The sequence below is a fragment of the Panulirus ornatus genome, chromosome 16 (assembly GCF_036320965.1).
Source record: "Panulirus ornatus isolate Po-2019 chromosome 16, ASM3632096v1, whole genome shotgun sequence".
Lineage (NCBI taxonomy): Eukaryota > Metazoa > Arthropoda > Malacostraca > Decapoda > Palinuridae > Panulirus > Panulirus ornatus.
This window is the reverse complement of record NC_092239.1, coordinates 40,099,115-40,120,385: the sequence shown is the minus strand read 5'-3', so window position 1 is coordinate 40,120,385 and position 21,271 is coordinate 40,099,115. Positions and strand designations below refer to the sequence as shown.

General features: G+C 40.4%; 1 protein-coding gene across 1 annotated transcript in view; it reads right to left on the bottom strand.

Annotated features, from left to right (window-relative positions):
• Vps13D (vacuolar protein sorting 13D) overlaps positions 1-21,271 on the bottom strand; it is a 772,012-nt gene that overhangs the window by 421,047 nt on the left and 329,694 nt on the right. The window contains exons 40-41 of the mRNA XM_071670877.1: positions 14,796-15,017; positions 2,002-2,146 (exon numbers count right to left, since the gene is read on the bottom strand). Of these exons, the coding sequence (XP_071526978.1) occupies positions 2,002-2,146; positions 14,796-15,017 (367 nt within the window). The remainder of the gene's footprint in view (positions 1-2,001; positions 2,147-14,795; positions 15,018-21,271) is intronic.

The following is a 21,271-nucleotide window of genomic DNA, read 5'->3' as shown; positions in this document are numbered from 1 at the left end:
GAAGGATGAAGTGAAAAAGATTTTGAGTGAATGGGACCTGAATATACAGGAGGGTGAGAGGCATGCAAGGAATAGAGTGAATTGGAATGATGTGGTATACCGGGGTCGATGTATTGTCAATGGACTGAACCAGGGCATGTGAAACATATGGGGTAAACCATGGAAAGGTCTAAGAGGCCTGGATATGGATAGGGAACTGTGCTTTTGGTGCATTATGTATGACAGCTAGAGACAGTGTGAGCGAATGTGGCCTTTTTTTTGTTTGTTTTCCTGACGCTACCTCACTACAGCAGGGGGTAGCAATGCTGTTCCCTGTGGGATTAGGTAGCAATGGAAATTGATGAAGGCAAGCTAGTATGAATATGTACATGTGTATATATGTATATGTCTGAGTATGTGTATGCATATGTATATGTACGTATATGTAAGTGTATGGGCATTGTAAGGGCATTTATGTATATATATGTGTATATGAGTGGATGGGCCATTCATTCTTCATCAGTTTCCTAGCACTACCTCACTAAAGCGGGGAAACAACAATCAAGTATAATCATAATAATAATACTACTACTACTACTACTAATAATAATAATAATAATAATAATCATCTTTTCTTTTTCTTTTATTCCATTCGCCATTTCCCACGTTAGTGAGGTAGCGTTAATAACAGAGGACTGGACCTTTGAGGGAATATCCTCACCTGGCCCCTTCTCTGTTCCTTCTTTTGGGAAATAAAAAAAAAACGAGTGGGGAGGATTTCCAGCCCCCCGCTCCTTTCCCTTTTAGTCGCCTTCTACGACACGCAGGGAATACGTGGGAAGTACTCTTTCTCCCCTATCCCCAGGGATAAATACAAATAATAATGATAATGTGAAAGAAGAAAGTTAAGAGTAAATGTGAATAAGAGCAAGGTAATTAGGTACAGTAGGATTGAGGGTCAAGTCAATTGGGAGGTAAGTTTGAATGGAGAAAAACTGGAGGAAGTAAAGTGTTTTAGATATCTGGGAGTGGATCTGGCAGCGGATGGAACCATGGAAGCGGAAGTGGATCATAGGGTGGGGGAGGGGGCGAAAATCCTGGGAGCCTTGAAGAATGTGTGGAAGTCGAGAACATTATCTCGGAAAGCAAAAATGGGTATGTTTGAAGGAATAGTGGTTCCAACAATGTTGTATGGTTGCGAGGCGTGGGCTATGGATAGAGTTGTGCGCAGGAGGATGGATGTGCTGGAAATGAGATGTTTGAGGACAATGTGTGGTGTGAGGTGGTTTGATCGAGTAAGTAACGTAAGGGTAAGAGAGATGTGTGAAAATAAAAAGAGCGTGGTTGAGAGAGCAGAAGAGTGTGTTTTGAAATGGTTTGGGCACATGGAGAGAATGAGTGAGGAAAGATTGACCAAGAGGATATATGTGTCGGAGGTGGAGGGAACGAGGAGAAGTGGGAGACCAAATTGGAGGTGGAAAGATGGAGTGAAAAAGATTTTGTGTGATCGGGGCCTGAACATGCAGGAGGGTGAAAGGAGGGCAAGGAATAGAGTGAATTGGATCGATGTGGTATACCGGGGTTGACGTGCTGTCAGTGGATTGAATCAGGGCATGTGAAGCGTCTGGGGTAAACCATGGAAAGCTGTGTAGGTATGTATATTTGCGTGTGTGGACGTATGTATATACATGTGTATGGGGGTGGGTTGGGCCATTTCTTTCGTCTGTTTCCTTGCGCTACCTCGCAAACGCGGGAGACAGCGGCAAAAAAAAAAAAAAATCATTATAATAATAATAAAATAATAATAATAAAACACAGAATAGGGCACCACTGAAAGTACCAAGATCAAAGTGCACACAGCAAAGATCTGACGATGGTTAACTGTAATTTGCCCTGAAATTCTAAAAGAAGCACATTTATTTTGAAAAGAATGCTTAACCTCATCCTCAAAGACTAAAGCAAGAAATTAATATACATATAAGTGAAACAGGTCAGATTCATACCTTGGTCCTTGAAACAAACCTTGAAAGTTAGCAGGCTGGGTTTTCTCCATAGAAATGAATGACTTCTTTGCTACATCTCTTTGCTTTGGCACGGATTCCAAAATTTGTTGAAACATCTTCATGTCATGGTAACTAAGGCGGATGTTTAATTGATGCAGTACGACCTATGTGAAAATAATTTTTTTTAATTTATTCTATTGTCATCTGTATTAACCATCTGAAACTCTATCACAATTAACTACAGAATCAGAATTTTGTGGTGAAAATAACTGTGTAAAAATATCTGGTGAAAACTGTGAAGTTGTATGGAGAAAGTGTATGACAGAGTTGAGTGGAATACTCTATGGGATGTGTTAAGGAATTATGGGGTAGGAAGACAATCCTTGGATGGTGTGAAAACCTTCTATTGAGCAGCAAATGCATGTGTCAGAGTGGATGGAGAGTTGAGAGAGGTTCAGTATACATGTGTGTGTGAAGCAGGGCTGTCTGATATCACAGCAGCTTTTTAACATAAATATAAATGGAGTGATAGGAAAGGTGAAAGCAAAACTAAGGAAAGGGGATGCAAAGATGAAGTGTAGCAGTGAGGTATGGTGGCTAGTGGCAGGCCTGTGTGCAGATGATACTCTATTATTTGCTGAGAGTGTAGAGAAGTTGTAGAAGGTTGTAAGCATGCTTTATGATGTAAGTAAGAGTAGATAACATGAGTAAAAGTAAAATTATGGTGTTTAAAAGGAAACAGAGTGAAAGTATAGATTTTGTAAAACCCTCTAGAGTGAAAGAAGAAAGTGTACTACACTGTGTTACAGATATGGGAGGCAAAAGACTGGAGGAGGTAAGAGAATTTAAGTGCTTACAAGATATCCTGGTTTGGTGATATGAAAGAAGAGGTAAGGGAGAGAGCTGTACGGGGTAAAAGAGTCGATGGGTCCCTTAATAGAATAATGAAGGGTAGAGGTGTAAGTATGGTCAAGAAAGGATTAAGGGCCAGCGTAGTTCTTCTAACCCTTACCTCTGTAGCCAAAACATGAACTAGAAATGAGTTACAGAGGTCAAGAATCCAGGCTGTGGAAATGAGCTGTTTGATAGGAACATGGGCTATGACCAGATGAAATGAAGAAAGAAATGAAGGGGAGTATGAAAAATGTGGTATAAAAATGAATGCAAAGAGAATGACTTGTGGAGTGGTACAGTATGTTAAACATAATTTTTTGAGGTGGTGTGGGCATGTGAAAAGAATGCAAGATGGGGACTTTACAATGAGAGTGTATGATAGTACAATTAAAGATGATGATGTGACAGGGAGACTTTTCTTAACATGGGGAAACAGAGTGAAAGAGAGTACTGGAGGAAGAAAAACAGTGAAAGAACGCATGGAATGGAATATGAGAGGGAGGTATGTAAGAACAGGAATAATAGGACTCTTTTGCTGTGGCCACCCCTCTGATGGCAGTTCCTGGAGGAAACAGGCATCAGTTATAAATAGATAGATAGATAGAGTTGAGGGAATAATTGGTGTACATGGGGTGTTCAGTGTTGTAAATGGAAATGGTGAAGAGCTTGTAGATTTATGTGCTGAAAAAGGACAGGTGATTGGGAATACCTGGTTCAAAAAGAGAGATATACATAAGTATACGTATGTAAGTACGAGAGATGGCCAGAGAGTGTTATTGGATTACGCGTTAATTGATAGGCGTGCGAAAGAGAGACTTTTGGATGTTAATGTGCTGAGAGGTGCAACTGGAGGAATGTCTGATTATTATCTTGTGGAGGCGAAGGTGAAGATATGTAGAGGTTTTCAGAAAAGAAGACAGAATGTTGGGGTGAAGAGAGTGGTGCGAGTACGTGAGCTTGGGAAATAGACTCGTGTGAGGAAGTACCAGGAGAGAATGAGTACAGAATGGAAAAAGGGGAGAACAAAGGACGTACGGGGAGTGGGGGAGGAATAGGATGTATTTAGGGAAGCAGTGATGGCTTACGTAAGAGATGCTTGTAGCAAGAGAAGCGTGGGAGATGGGCAGATTAGAAAGGGTAGTGAGTGGTGGGATGAAGAAATAATATTAGTGAAAGAGAAGAGAGAGGCATTTGGACAATTTTTCCAGGGAAATAATGCAAACGAGTGGGAGATGTATAAAAGAAAGAGGCAGGAGGTCAAGAGAAAGGTGCAAGAGGTGAAAAATAGGGCAATTGAGAGTTGGGGTGAGAGAGTATCATTAAATTTTAGGGGGAATAAAAAGATGTTTTGGAAGGAGGTAAATAAAGTGCATAAGACAAGGGAACAAATGGGAACATCAGTGAAGGGGGCTAATGGGAGATGATAACAAGTAGTGGTGATGTGAGAAGGAGATGGTGTGAGTATTTTGAAGGTTTGTTGAATGTGTTTGATGATAGAGTGGCAGATATACGGTGCTTTGGTTGAGGTGGTGTGCAAAGTGAGAGGGTTAGGGAAAATGATTTGGTAAACAGAGAAGAGGTAGTAAAAGCTTTGCAGAAGATGAAAGCTGGCAAGGCAGCAGCTTTGGATGGTATTGCAGTGGAATCTATTAAAAAGGGGGTGACTGTATTGTTGACGGGTTAATAAGGTTATTAAATGTATGTATGACTCATGGTGAGTTGCCTGAGGAATGCTTGCATAGTGCCATTGTACAAAGGCAAAGGGGATAAAGGTGAGTGCTCAAATTACAGAGGTATAAGCTTGTTGAGTATTCCTGGGAAATTATATGGGAGGGTATTGATTTAGAGGGTGAAGGCATGTTCAGAGCATCAGACTGGGGAAGAGCAGTGTGGTTTCAGAAATGGTAGAGGATGTGTGGATCAAGTGTTTGCTTTGAAGAATGTATGTGAGTAATACTTAGAAAAGCAAATGGATTTGTATGTAGCATTTATGGATCTGGAGAAGGAATATGATAGAGTTGATAGAGATGCTGTGTGGAAGGTATTACGAATATATGGTATGGGAGGCAAGTTGTTAGAAGCAGTGAAAAGCTTCTATCGAGGATGTAAGGCATGTATACAAGTAGGAAGAGAAGAGAGTGATTGGCTCTCAGTGCATGTTGGTTTGTGGCAGGGGTGCGTGATATTTCCATGGTTATTTGATTTGTTTATGGATGGGGTTGTTTGGGAAGTGAATGCAAGAGTTTTGGAAAGAGGGGTAAGTATGTAGTCTGTTGTGGATGAGAGAGCTTGGGAAGTGAGTCAGTTGTTGTTCACTGATGATACAGCACTGGTGGCTGATTCGGGTGAGAAACTGCAGAAGCTGGTGACTGAGTTTGGTAAAGTGTGTGAAAGAAGATTGCTGAGAGAAAATGGGAATATGAGCAAGGTAATTAGGTAAAATAGGGTTGAGGGACAAGTCAATTGTGAGGTAAGTTTGAATGGAGAAAAACTGGAGGAAGTGAAATGTTTTAGATATCTGGGAGTGGATTTGGCAGTGGATGGAACCATGGAAGCGGAAGTGAATCATACGGTGGGGGAGGGGGCGAAAGTTCTGGGAGCAGAAAAATGTGTGGAAGTCGAGAACATTATCTCGGAAAGCAAAAATGGGTATGTTTGAAGGAATAGTGGTTCCAACAATGTTATATGGTTGCAAGGCGTGGGCTATAGATAGAGTTGTGTGGAGGAGGGTGAATGTGCTGGAAGTAAGATGTTTGAGGACAACATGTGGTGTGAGGTGGTTTGATAGAGTAAGTAATAATAGGGTAAGAGAGATGTGTGGTAAAAAAAGAGTGTGGTTGAGAGAGCAGAAGAGGGTGTTTTGAAATGGTTTGGTCACATGGAGAGAATGAGTGAGGAAAGATGGACAAAGAGGATACATGTGTCAGAGGTGGAGGGAACGAGGAGAAGTGGGAGACCAAATTGGAGGTGGAAAGATGGAGTAAAAAAGATTTTGAGTGATCGGAGCCTGAACATGCAGGAGGGTGAAAGCATTGTAAGGAATAGTGAACTGGAATGATGTGGTATACCAGGGTCGACGTGCTGTCAATGGATTGAATCAGGGCATGTGAAGTGTCTGGGGTAAACCATGGAAAGTTTTGTGCTGCCTGGATGTGGAAAGGGAGCTGTGGCTTCGGTACATTACACATGACAGCTAGAGACTGAGCGTGAACGAATGTGGCCTTTGTTGTCTTTTCCTAGTGCCAGCCTCATGCACATGCGGGGGGAGGGGATTGTCATTTCATGTGTGGTGGGGTGGTGGTGGGAATGAATAAAAGCAGACAGTATGAATTATGTACATGTATATATATGTCTGTGTGTGTATATATATGTGTACATTGAGATGTATAGGTTTGTATATGTGCGTGTGTGGACATGTATGTATATACATGTGCATATGGGTGGGTTGGGCCATTCTTTAGTCTGTTTCCTTGCACTACCTCACAGACACGGGAGACAGCGACAAATTATAATAAGATAGAGTGAGTGTAGCAGGATGAGAAAAAGAACAAAATACTTTGGAAAGAATACTGTAGACAAGGCAAATGGAAATCTAAAACTTTTCTATAAATTCATTAAAGAGCAGCTAATCAGGCTAATTGGGATGATGTATAGATATGCGAGGCACAATAACAAGATGAAAAAAGTTTTCACGATGGAAGATAAAATAACCTCAATACCAGTGATGTGGGATGGAAAGAAAATTTTAGAAACCATTGATATATATACTGAAAAAAATTAACATAAACTAAAACATTCTTGACCCATGCAAAGCTCATGGTCCTAATGAAGCTTCAGCAAATGTGCTGAAGATGTGTGCAGATACAGAAGACAAAAATCTTGAACTGGTATTCACGATGTCACTGGAGATAAACATAGTGCCAAGGGAGTGGAAAATGAGAAACATCATCCCCATCTTAAAGAAAGGAGGTAGGGAAAAGGCACTGATCTGCAAAATATTCCTGACAGGTATGGTCTGAAAGGTACTAGAAAAGATGATCACATAAAGCAAATGGATAACTCTCTACAGGAGAAAAAATACCGAAGTGAGAGGCTGAATCATTTCATAGAAGGGAGGCTGGGAATAATGGCAGTTTACAAAGGCTTAAGCGGCTACTGGATGGCATAAAATGTTCATGAAATGAGGCCCAATGAGTGCAAAACTTTTTCCCCATACTGTGTACGAAAAATCTTAGATTTCTACAAGAGAGTGAGCTTTGTCTTAGACAAAAGCAAAAGCTGGGTGGCCCCTATGTATCTGGAGTGCCAGAAAGCATTTGACACATTACCCCATGAGAGGCTGATTAAGAAGCTGGATTACTAGCCAGGAATATTGGGAGCCTCCATCAATGAAATGAAGATTACTTCTGTGGAAGGGAAAAAAGGATACCTGTCTGAGTGGCCTTCTGCAAATGGGTGGTCACCAGCAGAGTGCAGCTGATGACCGTTCTGGAACTGTTCTGAGATCATTACTCCTCTTGACCAACGTGAATAACTTGCCAGAAGCAATGGAATCTTTCCTAAACAAGTCAACGTTTGATGCAATGTTCATGTTAGAAGTGACGAGGATTGCATTAATTTGTTACAAGAAGACCTACACAGACTTCAAGGCTGGTATCATATATGGTCAATGAAACTCAACCGGAGAATGTGTATAGTAATAAGGATGGGACTGAGTGAAAGAGGGCCTCAATATAATTACAATCTAGCAGGATATAAGCTTCAGGATCCTATGTATAAGAAGAACTTGGGAGTTCATGACATCCCTAACCTATCCAGAGTTCCATATTAGGAGAATACTTAAGGAGACAACTGATTGCTGGTGAATATTAGAAGAGCCCTCTGGCATATGGAAATATTTAGCAAGTTGTTAAAACCCTAAATATGGCCAAAACTAGAAAATGATTCTTGGGTTTAATTACCACACCTAAAGAGGCACAAAAGGCTCACAGAGAAAGTCCAGAGGAGGGCAACAAAGAAAGTACCAGAATTAAGAGAGATGAATTATAGGGAAAGGCTAGAACCCTTAAAGTTACCCATAATGAAAGAGATAAGAGTGAGGGGTAATTTGATCACAACCTTTTAGTCTTTAAATGAGACTGATAATGTATTTGGTGAACAGTTCTTCAAAAGATATAAGGTTAGGACAACCAGCGGACATTACATGAAAATAAGCAAGAAAAAGGTGTTAAAAAGGTGTTATTAATGGCATACAGTAACAGAGGATGTGGTAAATGTGGGCAGTATACTTAAGTTTAAAAGACTGTATATCAGTAGATTATGATTGGGCCCCATGAGTGTAACACTCCCACCTGACACATTACAAACAGGTGATTACACATGCACACAAGTCAATGCACCTTAAGTAGCATAAAGAGTTAACTGAGAAGGTCAAGAGGAGAATAACAAAGAAGATACCAGAATTAAGAGGAGAGAGTTACAGGGAAAGGATAGAAACCCTAAATTTGCCCAACATGGAAAAGAGGAGTATGGGTTGACCTAATCACAATCTTTAAGTTTTTAAAACAGACTGATGACATGCTTTGAACAGTTCTTCAAAGGATGTAGGGACAGAACAACCAGAAGACATAAAATGAAATTAAGCAATAAATTTATTTGCTGGACTAATGGAATAAAATGCCTGAAGGCATGGTTAATGCAATACCTACCTATCTATATATCTATCAATCTATATCTCTGATTCCTATTCCCTTGGGGACTTCCCTTCAAGGAGGTGGCTACAGCAAAAGAGTCTCCACTTATTCCTGTCCTAACATGCCTCCCTTACATACACCATTCCATGCATTCTTTCACCATTTCTCTCCCTCTAGTATTCTTCCACCCTATTTCCCCATGTCACAGATGGTCTCCCTCTCACACCAACCTGTTGAATTGTACTATCATACACTCCTCTTGTAAACTCCCAATCTTGCATTCTTTCCACATGCCCAAACCACCTCAAAGTATCATGTTTCACCACTCTACTATTCCAAAATTCATTCCCTTTGCATTCCCCGCCACACCCCACACCTCTCATACACCTCTACATTTCTTTTTTCAATCCATTAAGTCATACAATCATTCCATTAAGTCATACAATGAGAGTAAACCTCCCTCTCATTACAGTACAAATAGGTAACTGATAATGTTCCTCTCTTCTGCCACTTTTTTTTCATACATTCTTGTCTTTCTCTCCAGTAAGAGGTAGAGTCAGAAAGAAACCACTAAGTGTTAGAGGAAAACTTATGCTTTGTTTCTTCTACTTTTAAAAAGTTGCTACTACAGGATGGAAGAATTTCCCACCACTCACTCCTGCGTCTCTTAGTTTTTTTACTTTTCCCATGTTAACAACAGGAACAGACAAAGAAAGGCACTGAAACCACAGCTCCCTGTCCACATCCAGGCCCTACAAGCCTTTCAATGGTTTACCTTGGACACTTGACATGCTTTGGTTCAGTCTACTGATAGCACATCAACATCAGTATATCACATTCCAATTCACTCTATCCCATGCATGCCTTTCATTTTCCTGCATATTCAGGCCCTATATGCTCAAAATATTTTTCACCCCATCCTTCTATTTCCAATTTGGTCTCCCTGATCTCCTTGTTCCCTCCACTTCTGACACATATATCTTCTTTGTTAACCTTTCCTCACTCATTTTCTCCATAGTCAGCAAACATTCTTCTGCCCTCTCAACCACACTCTTTTTAATATGACATATCTCTCTTACCCTTTCATTAGTTAACTGATAAAATCACCTCACACCAAATGATGTCCACAAAAATTTCATTTGCAACACATCTACCCTCCTCTGCACAGCCTTATCAATAGCTCCTGCCTCACATCCATATAATATTGTTGGGACTAGTATTCTTTCCAATATACCCATTCATGCCCTCCCAGATAGCATTCTTCAGTCCTCCCAGAACCTTTGCCCCCTTTCCTACCCTATGACTCACCTCCACTTCCATGGTTCCATTCATTGACATGTCCACTCCCAGGAATCTAAAATACTTTGCTTCCTCCAATTTTTCTCCAATCAACCTTACATTCCAACTAACCTGTCTCTCAATCCTGCTATACCTAATAACATTGCTTTCATTCACACTCACTCTCAAATTTCTCCTCTCACAAATTCTTCCCAACTCATTCACCAACTTCTGCAGTTTCTCACTTGAAACTGCCACCAGTTCTGTATCATCAGCAAGCAACAACTAACTCATTTTCCAGGCACTCTCATCCCTCACGACTGCATCCTCATCCCTCTCTCCAAGACTCTCATATTTACCTCCTTATCTATCTATCTATCTATCTATATCTCTGACTCCTGTTCCAATTGGGACTCCCTCAAATGGGTGGCCATGGCAACAGAGTCTTTTTAACTAAAGAACTCCAGTGCTGCTTCTAAGCCTTTATTGCCTCACCATTAACTGGCCACTGGCAGAGGGCAAGTCTAGCACAGTGTCTGCAAAGGCTCCTATCTGATATTCCTCACGACTACTTCTATCTAATGCTCCTACTTACTGCATCTACCTAATGTTCTTACTAAACAATCATGCCTAAATGATCCTACCTACTACTTCTATCTACTGCTCCTACTATTTTGCCAAAAGGCAGAGCTAGCACACAGTACTCACTGCAGGAAAATTTAGAGTTATGAAGGATGAACAGCATGAGTTAAGTGTTGACAAGTCTTAATATGACAAGGATAGACTGTACGTTTGTGAACAGAATGCCAGTAGTTCATGTTAGTGAGGCAGAAAGAAAAGACAGTTACCTGAGTCAGAGGAATGCAACTTGACAACACTAAAGTGCTGGCTCACTAATTAGTAGATGTCAACTAACCCTCCTGATACCCAGACGGGTAGTAATGGTAATATACCTCCCTGGTCATTGGCTGCCTACCAACACTACCTACAGTGACATTAACTAGATGTAAAACTAAAAATAAAAGCAAATTAATCCCATATGTATGGAATTTATGTATGTAATGCAGCTTTTGTAAAGAAACATGAGAATCAAAATCAGACACAAAAGAAGACACAAAGAAATAAGTTTTCTAATAAATAAATTCTATGATGATAAAAACTTTCAACTTGTCATGTTAGCAAAACGACACACTTCTATATATCTGATATTTCAAAAAAAAATCTCTTTGCGAAGGAACTATCATCACAGTACATAGTATGTCTAGAATAGGAGGAAATCAAATGTTTACTAAATCAAAGTCAAATATTCACAAAGGTTTCTTCACTAAAAGAAAAGATAATCTCATTCTTTACTCTCATGAACTAATAATATGTCCACCAGAAATTTTCAATATTACAGCTGACTTCAGTCATCACTGTCCTGCCCATAATTTTACACTGAACATTAATCTATCTAACATAAGTATTCCAATAATCAAGTGAATCTTAATCTTAGACCCATTCCCTATTTACTCCTCCTACTTATACATAAGCCTTACATCTTTGCTAAAATCTTCTGACTACTTCCAGCAGCTTTTCTCCCACACCATATGCTTTTAAAATCTACAAAGCATCTCTATCAACCCTATCATATGCTTTCTCAAGATCCTATTACATGCCATATACAAATCCATCTGTTTTTCTAAGTACTTCTCAAACACATTCTTTAAAGGAAACATTTGATCCTCACTGCTCCATCCCATTCTGATGTTCTGTACATTACTTCACCCTCTCAATCAAAACCCTCCTATACATCTTATCAAGTATACTCAACAAATTTTAGACACACCTTTATGCCCCTTACCTTTATATAACTGCATTATACATGCATTATGCCAATCATCAGGCCCCTCACCAGGATCCATACATACAGTGAAAATCCTTACCAACCAATCAACAACATAGTCACCCCCTTTTATTATATATTTTACTAAAATTCCATCCACCCCAGCTGCCTTGCCACATTTTATATTACACAAGATTTTCACATCTCTTGTCTCGCCACCAAATCACTCTCCTTGACTCTTTCATTTTGCTAACCCATCATCAAACACATTCAAGTCATTCAAAATACTCACTCATCTCCTCCTTACTTCAACATTACCAGCTATCACTTCCCCTTTTGTTCTCATTTGTTCCCGTGTCTTTTTCACATTATTTTCCCCCTCCTAAAAACATCTCATTCCCCCTAAAGGTTACTGAAACTTGCTCACCCTAACTCTGATTTGCCCTCTTTTTCAACCCCTGCACCTTCCTCTTGACCTCCAGCTGCATTCTCGTATACATCTCCAAATCATATGCACTCCTTTCCTGTAAGTATTGCCCAAATGCATCTCTCTTCTCTTTCCCAAGCAACTTTACTTATCCCTCCATTCACTACCCTTTCTAATCTGCCCACCTCCCACCTTTCACATGCCACTTGCATCTCTTCCACACACCAACAATGCTTCCCTAAATACCTCTAATTCCTCACCCAATCCCCTTACTTCACTTACTCACATGTTCTGCCCTTTTACACTCAATCTCGGTATTTCTTGACACAAATCTCTTCCACTCTCAATTACTCTTACCACTCTCTTCTAACTGACACTGTTTTCTCTTGAAAACCTTTACAAATCTTTACCCTCACCTCCACAAGACAGTGATCAGACATCCCACCAGCAGCCTCTTCAGCACATATACATTCATGTCTCTCTTTTAGACACATATCAATTACCAATCCAATAATGCTTGCTGACCATCTCTCCTACTCACATACATACACTTGCATATATCCCTCTTTTCACATCAAGTATTCCCAGTCTCCAGTCCGTTTTCAGCACAACCTCACAAGCTGTTTACCATTTCTATCCATAATGCTGAATAACCCATGCACCCCAATCATACCTCAACTGTCACATTACTTACCTTTGCATTTAAATCACTTACCACAAATACCCAGTCTCTTACAAAAACTGCTGACACACTCACTCAGCAGCTCCCAAATCATTTGCCTCTCATGATCTTTCTTATCATGGGTAGGTGCATTAGCACTAATGATCAATCATCTCTCTCCATCCACTTTCAATTTCACCCACATCAATCTGGAATTTACTTCCTTACACTCTATCACACACTCCCACAACTCCTAGTGCAGGAGCAGTGCTAATCCTTTCTTAACTCTTGTCTTCTCAAAAATCCCTGACTTAAATCCTAAGATACTTCCAAACAATTCTTCCCCTTTACCCTTGGTCTTTGTTTTACTCACAGATAAAACATCCAGGTTTCTTTCCTCAAACAAACTACTTATCTCACATCTCTTCTCATCTTGGTTACATCCACACAAATTTAGGCAATTTAGCCTAAGACATCAAGGAAGATAAGCACTCTCTATTTGGCTCCTTTCTGTTCCTTCTTTTAGAAAATGAAATTCAATAAGGGGGAGTTTCCTGATCCTGCTCCTTCTATGACATGCAGGGAATACAGAGGTAGAATTCTTACTTCCCTAACCTAGCTACTTTTTATAATTTCTAGTCCTAAATCCTGCCTCTCTTGGAATTTTTCTATGACACACAGAGGACCAACCAAGTGCGATGATGAAAACAAAACTAAAGAGCTTTCTGAAATCTTGGGACTTTATAGAGCCCTATGTTTCATGGCTTCATAAAATATGGAGGATTACTAGAAACCATTAAGCAAATTTTTTTTCCAGTTGGAAGCTTCAATCACAGACAAAAATCCACATCAAGGCTTAGCCTTAATTGAAATAAAGAGTTAATGAGAAAAAGACAGAAGAAAAGCAAAAAAAATGTAAGAACTTTGGAGGAAATGCAAAATTTGTTTTTCAAAAGGGACCAGGTCACAGTTGTTATGAAAGTTCCAAAGTTTCTAGGTGTAAGGAAAGAAAGAGTTTTCAAAATTGCCTAACCTGAGGTGCCAATGGCCTCACAATAACTACTTGAAGCAATTGTTTGGTAAGCTTCATGTGGGCTAGCTAGTGGTGAGGGCACACTCTCAAACAGTTCTTAAAAGCAAATACCAAAGCAATACCTGTACAAGAAGGAAAGTAAACCAACACTGTGCCATAAGGCAAGCAAGTCAGTCATGTAGTGAGGTTAGGCTGGGAGAGGTGATATGTAGGACTGTTTTAGACTTAACTATATCTAGTAAGTAGGCATAGCTAATACCATCCCAGATGTGAAAGTAGTACTTTAAACAAGGATAGATCAATCCTCTACATATATGGAGCAAATGTTCGGAAAAAAATAAAGTTCAGCATCTAAAAAGGTTATGCAGTTTCTAAGAAGAAGACTTAGCTATCTACATAATGTGAGGTTTCCAAGAAAGCTTAAATGGTACAGTGATACCAAGCATGTTCATTGTGTTAAGGATAGGAATTACAGACACAAGTTATAAAGGGTTCTAGAGAGAGATATGGTCAGAAATCGGGTTTTGGTGGCATTAAACTTTACCGAATTTTGTCCATCTCATTTAGAAATCCTGTCTGTATGGAAGTTTTAACAAAATGAGATGCATATCAAGTAAAGAGGATGAAGCAGATTTAATGGAAGTGGAGGAATGCAACGTTAAGTCATCAGCATATGAATGAACTTTGTTATCTGTTGAAGAAAGAAAATTACTGATAAAAAGGAGGAAGAGTGTAAGAGATAGAACAGAACCTTGAGGGACACCAATGCTGATAAGGAAAAGGAGGAGTGATTGACGTATCATTTACTATGGAGACAGATCAAAATTGAGATAGCATGATATGAGGGAGAAACGTGAGGTAGGGAAGCCAATAGAGGGGAGCCTGAAGATGAGGCCCCCAGTGGCACATGCTACCAAACAATGTGATGTGATGTGACTGTATAGCAACATAAAATTCTTAGGAACTAACTCGAAAGAGGAAGAAAATTTCTGCAGCCCTTACCTCAACAGTGTGCTGGACTGACATGGACACATTAGAGATATCCACCAATTGATCGTGACCCAATCGATCATTGACTTCTATGTTCACTGTGACGGGGTCAATAATGGAGAGGGCAGTATCATCCTCAAGTCCTAAGATGCAGGAGTACAACTCACACTGGTTCAAGTTGCATGAGAGTGGTCGCTCCTGGTGCTGTGGTCGATAACTTATCACTGCAGTGCTCTGAGGAGACAAACAATTATCTTACCATTATGAATGCAGACAACTCAATTCCAAACAAATACTTCATCATCCTTCATTCATTATTCAAATAAGCCCCTAATATCTGCTTTCCATTATGAACATGTCTACCAGTTCTCTTCTTTTGTCATCAACATTTGAAGTTGTCAGTTCATTACATACACCAAGATCTAATGTTGTACAAGAATACAGGCCCTAAACTACTCAAACTTATGAGCTTATAAGCATGAGATCAGGGATGACAATGCAAAAGGGGTCCCTGACCTAAACACATTCTTCAAACTACCAATCATAACAAGCAATGAATATTATGGGTATGTTTCTACCCTACATCAGAGATATGGCTTAAGATGACAAAATCAATTCAGGATTGAACTTTTTGGGAAAAAAATATAGATTTTGAAGAACAAAAAGCCATTTCTCTACCACAGGTGAGCCATAGGATCATTCAAGAGAAAGTCTGCTGAGTAGGGAGTGAAAACATCATTCTACTTCTCAAAATGAGGGGCATCAATGAGGATGCAAGCCCTCTGACTTTCATAAAACACATGAGACTGACAAATCTTCATTCATATGATTCAACAACCGTATATCAACCTGCAAAAGCCTATGTGTATCACTGTGCAGTGAGTTTTTTTTTTTTTTTTTTTTTATACTATTCGCCATTTCCCGCGATAGCGAGGTAGCGTTAAGAACAGAGGACTGGGCCTTTGAGGGAATATCCTCACCTGGCCCTCTTCTCTGTTCCTTCTTTTGGAAAATTATATATATATAATCATATATATATATAATATATTATATATATATATATATATATATATATATATATATATATATATATATATATATATATGGTGAGGTGCCTGAGGATTGGCGGAATGCGTGCATAGTGCCATTGTACAAAGGCAAAGGGGATAAGAGTGAGTGCTCAAATTACAGAGGTATAAGTTTGTTGAGTATTCCTGGGAAATTATATGGGAGGATATCGATTGAGAGGGTGAAGGCATGTACAGAGCATCAGATTTGGGAAGAGCAGTGTGGTTTCAGAAGTGGTAGAGGATGTGTGGATCAGGTGTTTGCTTTGAAGAATGTATGTGAGAAATACTTAGAAAAGCAAATGGATTTGTATGTAGCATTTATGGATCTGGAGAAGGCATATGATAGAGTTGATAGAGATGCTCTGTGGAAGGTATTAAGAATATATGGTGTGGGAGGCAAGTTGTTAGAAGCAGTGAAAAGTTTTTATCGAGGATGTAAGGCATGTGTACGTGTAGGAAGAGAGGAAAGTGATTGGTTCTCAGTGAATGTAGGTTTGCGGCAGGGGTGTGTGATGTCTCCATGGTTGTTTAATTTGTTTATGGATGGGGTTGTTAGGGAGGTGAACGCAAGAGTTTTGGAAAGAGGGGCAAGTATGAAGTCTGTTGGGGATGAGAAAGCTTGGGAAGTGAGTCAGTTGTTGTTCGCTGATGATACAGCGCTGGTGGCTGATTCATGTGAGAAACTGCAGAAGCTGGTGACTGAGTTTGGTAAAGTGTGTGAAAGTGATTGGTTCTCAGTGAATGTAGGTTTGCGGCAGGGGTGTGTGATGTCTCCATGGTTGTTTAATTTGTTTATGGATGGGGTTGTTAGGGAGGTGAACGCAAGAGTTTTGGAAAGAGGGGCAAGTATGAAGTCTGTTGGGGATGAGAAAGCTTGGGAAGTGAGTCAGTTGTTGTTCGCTGATGATACAGCGCTGGTGGCTGATTCATGTGAGAAACTGCAGAAGCTGGTGACTGAGTTTGGTAAAGTGTGTAAAAGAAGAAAGTTAAATGTGAATAAGAGCAAGGTTATTAGGTACAGTAGGGTTGAGGGTCAAGTCAATTGGGAGGTGAGTTTGAATGGAGAAAAACTGGAGGAAGTGAAGTGTTTTAGATATCTGGGAGTGGATCTGGCAGCGGATGGAACCATGGAAGCGGAAGTGGATCATAGGGTGGGGGAGGGGGCGAAAATTCTGGGAGTCTTGAAGAATGTGTGGAAGTCGAGAACATTATCTTGGAAAGCAAAAATGGGTATGTTTGAAGGAATAGTGGTTCTAACAATGTTGTATGGTTGCGAGACGTGGGCTATGGATAGAGTTGTGTGCAGGAGGATGGATGTGCTGGAAATGAGATGTTTGAGGACAATGTGTGGTGTGAGGTGGTTTGATCGAGTAAGTAACGTAAGGGTAAGAGAGATGTGTGGAAATAAAAAGAGCGTGGTTGAGAGAGCAGAAGAGGGTGTTTTGAAATGGTTTGGGCACATGGAGAGAATGAGTGAGGAAAGATTGACCAAGAGGATATATGTGTCGGAGGCGGAGGGAACGAGGAGAAGTGGGAGACCAAATTGGAGGTGGAAAGATGGAGTGAAAAAGATTTTGTGTGATCGGGGCCTGAACATGCAGGAGGGTGAAAGGAGGGCAAGGAATAGAGTGAATTGGATCGATGTGGTATACCGGGGTTGACATGCTGTCAGTGGGTTGAATCAGGGCATGTGAAGCGTTTGGGGTAAACCATGGAAAGCTGTGTAGGTATGTATATTTGCGTGTGTGGACGTATGTATATACATGTGTATGGGGGTGGGTTGGGCCATTTCTTTCGTCTGTTTCCTTGCGCTGAGGGTTGGGGAAAATGATCTGGTAAACAGAGAAGAGGTAGTAAAAGCTTTGCGGAAGATGAAAGCCGGCAAGGCAGCAGGTTTGGATGGTATTGCAGTGGAATTTATTAAAAAAGGGGGTGACTGTATTGTTGACTGGTTGGTAAGGTTATTTAATGTATGTATGACTCATGGTGAGGTGCCTGAGGATTGGAGGAATGCGTGCATAGTGCCATTGTACAAAGGCAAAGGGGATAAGAGTGAGTGCTCAAATTACAGAGGTATAAGTTTGTTGAGTATTCCTGGCAAATTATATGGGAGGGTATTGATTGAGAGGGTGAAGGCATGTACAGAGCATCAGATTGGGGAAGAGCAGTGTGGTTCCAGAAGTGGTAGAGGATGTGTGGATCAGGTGCTTGCTTTGAAGAATGTATGTGAGAAATACTTAGAAAAGCAAATGGATTTGTATGTAGCATTTATGGATCTGGAGAAGGCATATGATAGAGTTGATAGAGATGCTCTGTGGAAGGTATTAAGAATATATGGTGTGGGTGGCAAGTTGTTAGAAGCAGTGAAAAGTTTTTATCGAGGATGTAAGGCATGTGTACGTGTAGGAGGAGAGGAAAGTGATTGGTTCTCAGTGAATGTAGGTTTGCGGCAGGGATGCTTGATGTCTCCATGGTTGTTTAATTTGTTTATGGATGGGGTTGTTAGGGAGGTGAATGCAAGAGTTTTGGAGAGAGGGGCAAGAATGAAGTCTGTTGTGGATGAGAGAGCTTGGGAAGTGAGTCAGTTGTTGTTCGCTGATGATACACCGCTGGTGGCTGATTCATCTGAGAAACTGCAGAAGCTGGTGACTGAGTTTGGTAAAGTGTGTGAAAGAAGAAAGTTAAGAGTAAATGTGAATAAGAGCAAGGTTATTAGGTACAGTAGGGTTGAGGGTCAAGTCAATTGGGAGGTAAGTTTGAATGGAGAAAAACTGGAGGAAGTAGAGTGTTTTAGATATCTGGGAGTGGATCTGGCAGCGCATGGAACCATGGAAGCGGAAGTGAATCATAGGGTGGGGGAGGGGGCGAAAATCCTGGGAGCCTTGAAGAATGTGTGGAAGTCGAGAACATTATCTCGGAAAGCAAAAATGGGTATGTTTGAAGGAATAGTGGTTCCAAAAATGTTGTATGGTTGCGAGGCGTGGGCTATGGATAGAGTTGTGCACAGGAGGGTGGATGTGCTGGAAATGAGATGTTTGAGGACAATTTGTGGTGTGAGGTGGTTTGATCGAGTAAGTAATGTAAGGGTAAGAGAGATGTGTGGAAATAATAAGAGCGTGGTTGAGAGAGCAGAAGAGGGTGTTTTGAAATGGTTTGGGCACATGGAGAGAATGAGTGAGGAAAGATTGACCAAGAGGATATATGTGTCGGAGGCGGAGGGAACGAGGAGAAGTGGGAGACCAAATTGGAGGTGGAATGATGGAGTGAAAGAGATTTTGAGTGATCGGGGCCTGAACATGCAGGAGGGTGAAAGGCGGGCAAGGAATAGAGTGAATTGGATCGATGTGGTATACCGGGGTTGACGTGCTGTCAGTGGATTGAATCAGAGCATGTGAAGCGTCTGGGGTAAACCATGGAAAGCTGTGTGGGGCCTGGATGTGGAAAGGGAGCTGTGGTTTCAGGCATTATTGCATGACAGCTAGAGACTGAGTGTGAATGAATGAGGCCTTTGTTGTCTTTTCCTAGCGCAACCCCGCACACATGAGGGGGGAGGGGGATGGTATTCCATGTGTGGTGAGGTGGCGATGGGAATGAATAAAGGCAGACAGTGTGAACTGTGTGCATGGGTATATATGTATGTGTCTGTGTGTGTATATGTATGTGTACATTGTGATGTATAGGTATGTATATTTGCGTGTGTAGACGTGTGTGTATATACATGTGTATGGGGGTGGGTTGGGCCATTTCTTTCGTCTGTTTCCTTGCGCTACCTCGCAAACGCGGGAGACAGCGACAAAGCAAAAATAAATAAATATAATTCTTCATTCAGATCCCTAGCACCAAGATTCAGTCCTTTGCATCAAAACTGCCTAACACTCATTCACAGACTCCTCCTACATTGAGAAAATAGAAAATCTTAAAGTATGGCACCCCACATGAAGAAAGTCATCATGAAGCACATGAATTCTACTCCTGTATATGGTCAGCAACCTGCTCCTGGGTGTAAGCTTCATTAGCATTAATATAGCAAACCACACTCAATGAAGAGATATAGTTGTGGTATAGTAACTATATAAAGCTAAAATATTTCAATGGGAACATAAATTGGGCACTGGTATTCTGCAATAACAAATTTAGAATAGTGTGTGTCATAGATTTTTCATTTTTGGGCAAAAAAATTCCTAGGAAATATCTCTAAGAATTTTTTTCAACATTAAGAATGAAGCAAATGCCAAAACCACTGAAAAAGTAGAGCAATCATTTGAAAAGCACTTTTCAATGAAAAGCTTTTCAGTATGGTATGGTCATGTAGAATGGATGACAAATAATAGATTGGTCAAAAAGATAGTACAAGTTACATGTAAGACTGATGTAGAAAATAAATGAAAAAAAATAGGGCTACATATATTTCAGATAATGTGCAGGAGAAAGGACTAAAGAATGAATACAATGAAAACATTTTGTGAATGGGGGATTTATGAACTGAGATGCTGGTGTCACCTGATTGATCAACTTGGTGTGTACATCTGGAGGTCTATGTTTCACTTTAACATATTGGGTATGGGTTGAGGGACAGGGTGAGTGATGTTTGAATTCTGAGCCACCCATTACAGTAAGAATCATGTGATAATTGATAGACAGAGTTACAAAATCACGAGTAAATTGTTATCTTCCATCCTTTTATGTCTGAAAAATCCAAGTATGGACAAAAGTCCTCAAACAAGCAACACCTCCAGAAGAAAGGACTAACAAAAAAGAATCTTTCTTTCTTTCAAACTATTTGCCATTTCCCGCGTTAGCAAGGTAGCGTTAAGAACTGGGCCTCTGAGGGATTATCCTCACCTGGCCCCCTTCTCTGTTCCTTCTTTTGGAAAATTAAAAAAAAATACAAGAGGGGAGGATTTCCAGCCCCCCGCTCCCTCCCCTTTTAGTCGCCTTCTAGGACACGCAGGGAATACGTGGGAAGTATTCTTTCTCCCCTATCCCCAGGGATATCTAAAAAAATATCTAAAGATATTTTTCGGAGGTAGAAAATATGTGCTTTTGAGATAGGAAAACATGTAATTCAAAATAAGAAAAAGATGGAATAAGAGATTGGGAAGACAGAAATAAATATATAAAGGATGGTACAAGAGAGTGGAAAGGCAGAAACAAATATGTAATGGATTGTACAGGTAATAGTTGGTAGGCAGCCAATGGCCAGTACTAACAGTACTACCTACCTGCATAGTGAGCCAGCACTTCATTGGTTGTCAAGCTGCACTCCTCTAACCCAAGTAGCTGTCTCATCTTTCTATCACACCCACAAGTGGACTCCTGGTATTCTGTCCACAAACAAACAATCTCTCCTTATAACACATAACACCTGACAACACTAACTCACACAGCTCATTTTTGTAACGTTAGATTTTCTTGTGG